The sequence below is a fragment of the Trichechus manatus genome, unplaced genomic scaffold, assembly GCF_000243295.1.
Source record: "Trichechus manatus latirostris isolate Lorelei unplaced genomic scaffold, TriManLat1.0 scaffold00084, whole genome shotgun sequence".
NCBI lineage: Eukaryota > Metazoa > Chordata > Mammalia > Sirenia > Trichechidae > Trichechus > Trichechus manatus.
Genome location: NW_004444020.1, coordinates 2,796,395 through 2,804,564, shown reverse-complemented (window position 1 = coordinate 2,804,564; position 8,170 = coordinate 2,796,395). Strand labels below are relative to the sequence as shown.

The 8,170-nt window shown below is 37.5% G+C and overlaps 1 protein-coding gene across 3 annotated transcripts in view; it reads left to right on the top strand.

The window, feature by feature from the left end:
- Window positions 1–8,170, top strand: part of ACAD11 (acyl-CoA dehydrogenase family member 11) — a 125,116-nt gene that overhangs the window by 59,402 nt on the left and 57,544 nt on the right. For all 3 annotated transcript variants that reach the window (XM_004381406.2, XM_023735952.1, XM_023735954.1), the window contains 2 exons: window positions 4,632–4,709; window positions 5,684–5,822. In XM_004381406.2, the coding sequence (XP_004381463.1) occupies window positions 4,632–4,709; window positions 5,684–5,822 (217 nt within the window). The remainder of the gene's footprint in view (window positions 1–4,631; window positions 4,710–5,683; window positions 5,823–8,170) is intronic.

Sequence of the window (8,170 nt, the reverse complement as noted above, 5' to 3'; positions counted from 1 at the left end):
AGCCTGTGAGCAGCCATCTAAGATAGTCCACTGGTCTCACCCCTTCGGGAGCAAGGGAGAATGAAGAAAACAAGATACAAGGAAAAGATTAATCCAAAGGACTAATGGACCACAGCTACCAAGGCCTCCACCAGACTGAGTCCAGTACAGCTAGATGGTGCCCGGCTACCACCACTGACCACTCTGACCGGGATCACAACAGAGGATTCTGGACAGAGCTGGAGAAGGATGTAGAACAAAATTCTAACTCACAAAAAAAAGACCAGCTTTACTGGCCTAAAGGAGACTGGAGAAACCCTGAGAGTATGGCCCCCAGACACCCTTTTAGTTCAGTGGTGAAGTCACTTCCGAGGTTTACCGTTCAGCCGGGGATTGGACAGCCCCATAAAACGAGACTAATGAGGCACAGCAGTCCAGGGACAAGGGGTAGAAGGCAGAACGGGACGGGAAAGCTGGCGATAGGGAACCCAAGGTTGAGTAAGACCAGTGTTGATGTGTTGTGAGGTCGTTAACCATTGTCACAGGGCAACATGTGTGCTAACTGTTTAATGAGAAACTATTTTGTTCTGTAAGCCTTCATCTAAAGTGAGACTAGCAGCACAATTGGAAGAGCATAGTTGATGTCACTGAACTGTGCATGTAGAAATTTTTGAAATGGTTTATCTTTGGCTATGTATGTTTTCACCGAAAAAAAAAAAAAGTTCGAGATGAAAAGGGTTGACATGTCGTGGGATTGTTAACCAGTGTCATAAACCAGTATGTGTACTAGTGTTTAATGAGAAACTATTTGTTCTGTAAACCTTCACCTGAAGTACAATTAAAAAAAATAAAATGGATAAGAAATCTTAAAAATAGCATGTTAACAGGAACTTGCAATACATTATTGAGAAAACATTTTTAACATAATAGTAACATTAATCATGTTTTCCTACTGAGTCTAATAATATACTAGGGAAGAACTGTTAGCTTCTTTCTTTCTAATAGACTTAAGTTCAAAGTGAAAAACATATTATATTACACAATTATTTGTAGACACAAGAGTTAAGATTCTGAACCAACATACTCCAAAGTAGGATCTCAATAAGTGACCAAAGAACTAGCATGTTAAAGGTGATATTTTGGAAAGACTGACCAGGTGCCAAGCATATTTTCTTCTTGCTTTTCTCATCAACAAATTATTTTTCAAGTTTTAAGAACTAAAGAGAGCTTCTTTGTAGTGAGAAATTTTAATTCTGAGTCCTGTTACATACCACAATAAAGTGTGCAAGTCTCTAAGTGGGTGGACTTTAGAACCCAAAAACCAAACCCCTTGCAGAGCGTATTAAATAATATGTTTTTAAATAATTATATAAATACTGGCATAATTTAATTTCTTAAAACTGTAGGTCATAAAAATAGTCATAGATTAAAAAAAAAAAAAATCAATTCCAACTGATAGCGACTCCTGTAGTCAGAGATTAGAATATTGTAAATGTATTACACAATATATTTCTTATCAAACACAATAGCATTATGAGCACTATTTCCATGGCTGTATGAGGAAAATAAATAGTAAACAACCCTAAAGAGGAAATCACCTGATACACAGACTTCCTGACAGAAATGGCAAGTGCTATTCACCCTAGTGCCTTGAAGTGTTCACTAAATACAGCAATAGCATAGACTAGCCAGGCTTCAGTGAAAGGAATTTTTTAGTATATTGCTTGTGAGACTATAAATCAGTACAAACATTTTAGAAAATAATTTGGTAATACGGATTAAGAGTTTTAATAATATAGCCTTTAACCCTGTAATTCTGCTAGTCTAACTGTAGAAAAAATAATAGAGATGTTATAATAGCAAAATATTTAAGAATGCATCATACAATATTTAATTCTATTTTGATTCTTTTAATTACACAATTAGAGATTATAGTTATTGTTTTATGTAGCCAGTTTTTAATTTACTTTTATGCATTTATTTATCATTTTAATTATTTGCTATTCCTTCTTGCAACTCAGATGTTCCTTCTGGGATAAAGTTCCTATAGTGAGAGTGTGCTGGTGGTAAACTTTTATTTCTCTTTCTTTCCTTTTTTTGCCAGGCAGAGGGTGATGTGTGTCTGGTTACACCTTGATTTTGCCCTAATTCTTGAAAGATAGTTTTACTAGACATAGAATTCTAGGTCGACAATTGTTTTCTCTCAGCAATTAGAGATACTAGTCCATTGATTTCTGACTCCGTTTGTTGCTGTGGAAAGTCAGCTCTCAATCTAATTGTTGCTTTATTATCAATAATCTTTTTTCTTACTCTCTTCTTCCTTTTAAGAGCTTTTTTTTTTTCTCTTTGATGCCCTGCAGTTTGACTGTGCTCTGCCTTCGTTGTGCTTTCTGACTTTGACAACTGGCATCTTTGTCAGTTCTGAAAACATCTTAGTTATATATCTTTTTAATATTGCTTCTCCCCTCATTTTCTTCATCCAGGGCTCCAATTTGACTTAATGTTAGAACTTCCCTCTCTGTATCCACCATGTCCCTCAATCATTCATATTTTCCTTCTCTTGAATTTCTGTGCTTCATTCCAAGTCATTTCTTCAGCCCTTTGTTTTTATTTGTTTTTCAGCTGTATCTAGTCTACCTTTCAGCCCATCCATATAGCCAAAACCAAAACCAAACCCACTGCTGTGGAGTCGATTCCAACTGATAGCGACCTTATATAACAGAGTAGAACTGCCTCATGGGGTTTCCAAGGCTGTAATCTCTATGGAAGCAGACTGCCACATCTTTCTCCCACAGAGCCACTGGTGGGTTCAAACCGCAAACCATTTGGTTGGCAGCCGAGCACTTAACCACTGTGCCACGAGGGTTCCAATCCATAGAGTAGTGGTTCTCAAATTTTGGAGTGTATCAGAATTGCGTGGAGAGCTAGTGAAGAACACAGAGGCTCAGGCTCACTTAGGGCCCTTGTGTTTTTACTGAGTTCCCCAATGATTCTGATTCCCACCAGGTTTGAGAACCAGTACCACAGAGGTTTTTGTTTGTTTGTTTGTTTTTACTATGTAGTCAAGTTTATTCATTAACATTAGCATCAGAGAGGAAAGGGAGAAAGAAAATTCCAAACATGGATAGTCCAGACGTCATTTTTGTGATCTTTTTGGCAATAGATTTAGTTTTTTACATTTTTTTTTAAATTTTGTTGTTGAGAATATACACAAGAAAACATCCACCAGTTTCTACGTGTACAATTCAGTGACATTGATTACGTTCTTCCAGTTGTGCAGCCATTCTCACCCTCCCTTTCTGAGTTGTTCCTCCTCCATTAACATAAACTCACTGCCCCCTGAGCTTCCTATCTGATCTTTCAAGTTTCTGTTGTCAGTTTAATCCAGTATAGATAGATCTTGAAAGAGTACAACGCTCAAGGCAGACATTCTTTACTAATTAAACTAAACTATTGTTTGGTTTTCAGAAGACTTCAGGGGATATTTTTTGTTTAGTTCCTGTGATTTTCTTTTCCTCAAGTTACACATGGTTCTTTTTCAAATTCACCTGGTCAGCTTTCTCATACTGTTAATTCCTTACTTTATTCTTGAAATCTATTGAATATAAATGTTTGATGATCTGTGTCTGATCATTATCTATAGTCTTTGGGAATGTGATTCTGTATTATTGAATTATTATTTTTGCTAATTCTTGCTTATGGTGGCTTGTTTCCTTGAGTGTTCAGTAGTTTTTCACTCTGAACTTATGTTCTCTGGAATGGAATTTTATCTGCATGGATTATGTAAGGCTTTTGTTTAAAGCCCCTTCTCTAGAGAGGACTTACTTTTTAGCTTGAGGTTTGGGAGCCTCGCAGGTGTGTGAATTCAGATCTCAAACTTGAGTAAAGGCAGACGATGTTAGGAAAGTTTCTGTTTCTATTCCACCCAGAACCAAGAACTATATGTAAGCCTATATCCCTGTGGTCTACCTGTGAGGGGCAGGTTTTTTTCTTTTTTTTCTTAGGTTTTACTCTTCAGGTGCCCTAGCATTATGGCGGGGTGTTGGTGTTGGTGGTAGGGTGGTGGTGGTCTCTGATCCACCCTCAAGCACTGTTTGGGGCATTTGGTTTTGTCTTCTGACCCCTGCCTATCTGACCCATTAAAGCCCAGGGCCTAGGCTGACATGGATCAGCTGGCATCCCCGACAAACTCAGCTCCAGTGCTCACTCACACTGAAGAGTCAGGCTTTTTCTTCCTGACCTCTCAGGAATTCTCTTACTTTCCTGCCAGCACAACTATGAATTACTGAATATATTTGTTTTTATAAAATTATATTTAGTATTTTATCTAGCATTTTTAGTTGGACTGCATTGGGAGGAGTTCTGTGAATTTCTAGTGTGCCATATTGCTGAAAATTGAAGACACAAATCTTGGTATAAGATTCTGGAAGTCTATTGTCTAGTACAGAGGCAGCGTAATTTATGAACAGCAAACCTTCAGAATTTTATATGCTTATGTTTCTGTTTTTTTAAGAAGAAATATTACTGATTTGATAGCATCTGAAAAAATTTCTTTACCTAAAATTGTTTACTTTGGTTATTAGCAGTTTATGGCACTGTTTACTTTGTATTAACTTTAGCTAATTAACTTTTTTTCCTTTTATTACTTTAAGGAGGTAATTGCGTTCTATGTTCAAAATGGAAATTCTGTGGATAAGTGGAGAAAACCTTTAGTGATTGATAAACTCAAGGTACGAAAAATAAGAAACCCTCTACCATTGGAAAATTATACACAGGTGTTTCTTTGAGGCTTTACTTTGTTCTTGTTGTTATTGTTATGTATGTAGAAGATAATTGTATCAGTAAGGAGCCCTGGTGGTGCAATGGTTAAGCGCTCAGCAGCTAACCGAAAGGTCAGCAGGTTGAACCCACCAGTGGCTCCTGGGAAAAATAGACCTGGCAGCCTGCTCCTGTAAAGCCTACAGCCTAGAAAACCCAATAGGGCAGTTCTACTCTGTCATATAGGCTGTTCTGAGTCAACTCAATGACACGTAACTCAACAGCATACAACAGCGACACAATTATATCAGTAATAACATTTTTTAGAAGTAAGTTTAAAAATATAATTCTTAATGGGTCGCTATGAGTCAGAATTGACTCTATGACAGTGTTTTTTTTTTTTTTAATGTAAAAATTAGGCTACATAGTGTTCTTTATATGATAAATGATGAAGACAGCCTTTTACAGCTGTTCAAAGGAAAAAAATATGATCAACACTACTTACTGCCAGCTGTTACTAAATTGAAGCTAAAGTCAAGGCAGGGCACTTGTCCCACATGGTTGTAATCTAAATTTCATGTTTTCAAATCTTAACAGCAACAAATGTGAGGAATTGAATGGCACAAAAATAGTATATTTGGCATGATTATACCCAAATGTGGGAGATTTTTTAAAGGCTGTGATTAAATAGGAGGTATTCCAGTAAGCAAATTTAGTTTTTCAGCCAATCTGAGGAAGCTTGGAGGAAAATGCATTTCTTTTACAGCTAAACTGTTGATTTTATACTGAATTAATAATAAGTTGGTTTTGCACACTGTGGGATACAATGAAATAAGTAGCTCCATTGATGTTTTAAATTTCAAAAAGCATAAATGCCAATATCTTTTGAAAATAAACTAGGTCATGCTAAATTATGATCACTCTGGCATGTTCATCACCTCGACAGGAAATGGCCAAAGCAGAGGGCCTCTGGAACCTGTTTTTGCCAGCTGTAAGCGGACTCAGCCAGGTGGACTATGCCTTCATTGCTGAAGAAACAGGAAAATGCTTTTTTGCTCCAGATATCTTCAACTGCCAAGCACCAGGTTTTTACATTATTTAAAAACTTTTGCTAATATTTTGAGCAGTGTTTACAATTTCTCTATTTTATGACAACAAGTTTTTCTCCTCCAAGTCATTGATTTATAAATTTGCCTATAATTTTATTTGTGGTTAGTTGGATTTAAATATAAAAAGTGGATTTAAAGTTCTCATCAAGTTATTCTTTTGTTAAACATCATTATGTTAAGAGTGTTGGTGACTAAAAGTCACCACCAATGGGATTGGCAACATAAGGATCTTAATGGTAGATTGGACATTTCTATGGCTAGATGGAATGGGTAGAGATTTCCACATTTTTTGGTTAGCCTTACTACCTCTCCATTCATTCACCGATTATTTATTGATCACCTACTATGTGTCAAGCAGTGTTCTAGGTCCTTGGGATACATCAATTAATAAAATACACAAATATCTCTGTCCTCGTGAAGCTGACATTCTAATGGAAAGAGACAAAAATTAACAATAAACATAATAAGTAAATTATATAGTAAGTGTTATAGATTGAATTATGTCCCCCAAAAAATACGTGTATCAACTTGGCTGGGTTATGATTGCCGGTATTGTTTGATTGTGTACCATTTTGTAATCTGATTTGATTTCCTTATGTGTCGTAAACTCTTATCACTATGATCTAATAAGATGGATTAGCAGCAGTTATGAGGTATACAAGATTGGATAGTGTCTTAAGCCAACCTCTTTTGAGATGTAAAAGAGAGAAGTGAGCAGAGACACACGGGGGACCTTATACCAGCAAGAAAGCAGTGCCTGGAGCAGAGTGCGTCCTTTGGACCTGAGGTTCCTGTGCTGAGATGCTCCCGGAACAAGGAAAGACTGATAACACGGACCTTCCTCCAGAGCATACAGGGAAAGCATTCCCCTGGAGCTGATGCCCTGAATTTGAACTTCTAGCATACTGGACTGTGAGAGAATAAACTTCTCTTTGTAAAAGCCATCCACTTGTGGTATTTCTGTTATACCAGCACTAGATGACCAAGACAGTAAGTCAGAAGATGAAAAGTGCATTGGGAAAAAAACAGCAGGGTGGGGGGGACTCTGGAGTGCTGGGGGACAGGGATATGGGGTTTTAAATAGAATGGTTAGCATAGACTTACATTAAGAAAGTGACATTTGATAATGACTTGAAGAGGTGAGAGAGTTAGCCATGCTGATTACCTGGGGGAAGCATGTTCATAGTAGAGGGAACATAAAATGTAAAGGCCCTAAGGCAAGAGTGTGATTTGTGTATTCCAAGAATAGCCAAGGAGACTAAAGTGGCTAGGGGAAGAATAGTAGAAGAGATCTGAGAAGTAAAGGCACCAGATCACTTAAGGCCTTATCGGGTAGAGAAATGGGGAGCCATTGGAGAATTTGAGCAGAGGGGTGACAAGGTGTAACTTCAGTTTTGGAAGATTCACTCTGGCTGCTACATTGAGAATTGACTGAAGGAGGGAAAAAGGGAAGCAGGGAGTTTATTGTAATAATGCTGGTGAGAGATGACAATGGTTTGGTCTAGGGTTGTAATAGTGGAGGGATTGAGAAGTGAGAAGATTTTAAATATATTTTAAAGGCAGAGCCAAGAGGATTTCCTGATTGGATATGGGATAGTAATAGAGGAGTCAAGGATAACTCCAAGGGCTTGGTGTGACTGATTGGAATGAGGAGGGAAAGAGGCCAACTTTTCTTTAGAAAGATAAAATGAAAGGAGTAAACCTGGAATATAGTCTATATGAGGTGTTTCCAAACCTGGATTTGCAGAAGAACCACCTAAGGAACTTTCTAAAAATCCAGATTCCCGGAACTTGTTCCTAGAGATTCTGAGTCAGCAGGTCTAGGGTAGACCCTGGGAATCTTTTTTTCCAAGACACCCTGGCTATTCTGATGCAGCCAGTAAAGGACTAGCACTAGATTTGTAGTAGAAGGATGATAGTATGATATTCTAAAGTATCTCTGCACAAGCCAGAACTTAGTATTGCCTTTTGTGCTTATTGTATGGCTCTGGTGCTGAAGCTGTCCCCAAAAGGGTTAATGCAGGGCAAAACTGCCCCAAAATAGGTATATTGGACTATATTGTACTTCTGAGATAAAAATGCAGTCTGGATTTAACAAAGTGACTCCACATTGAACTTTGACTCTGTCATTTCTTTGGAGCTATTAAGATAATTAGTAGACTTCTAATGATGGTTGAACTTGTCCCTGACATGCTTTTTCCTCTTCCTAACACTTGTCAAATTACTGCTGTACTACATTGTAATCAAATAATAAGGCTGTTGTGAAAGTAATCTATCCACAGAGTTTCTAAAGATTTCATTTCATTTGTGTAGGCTAGTAAATC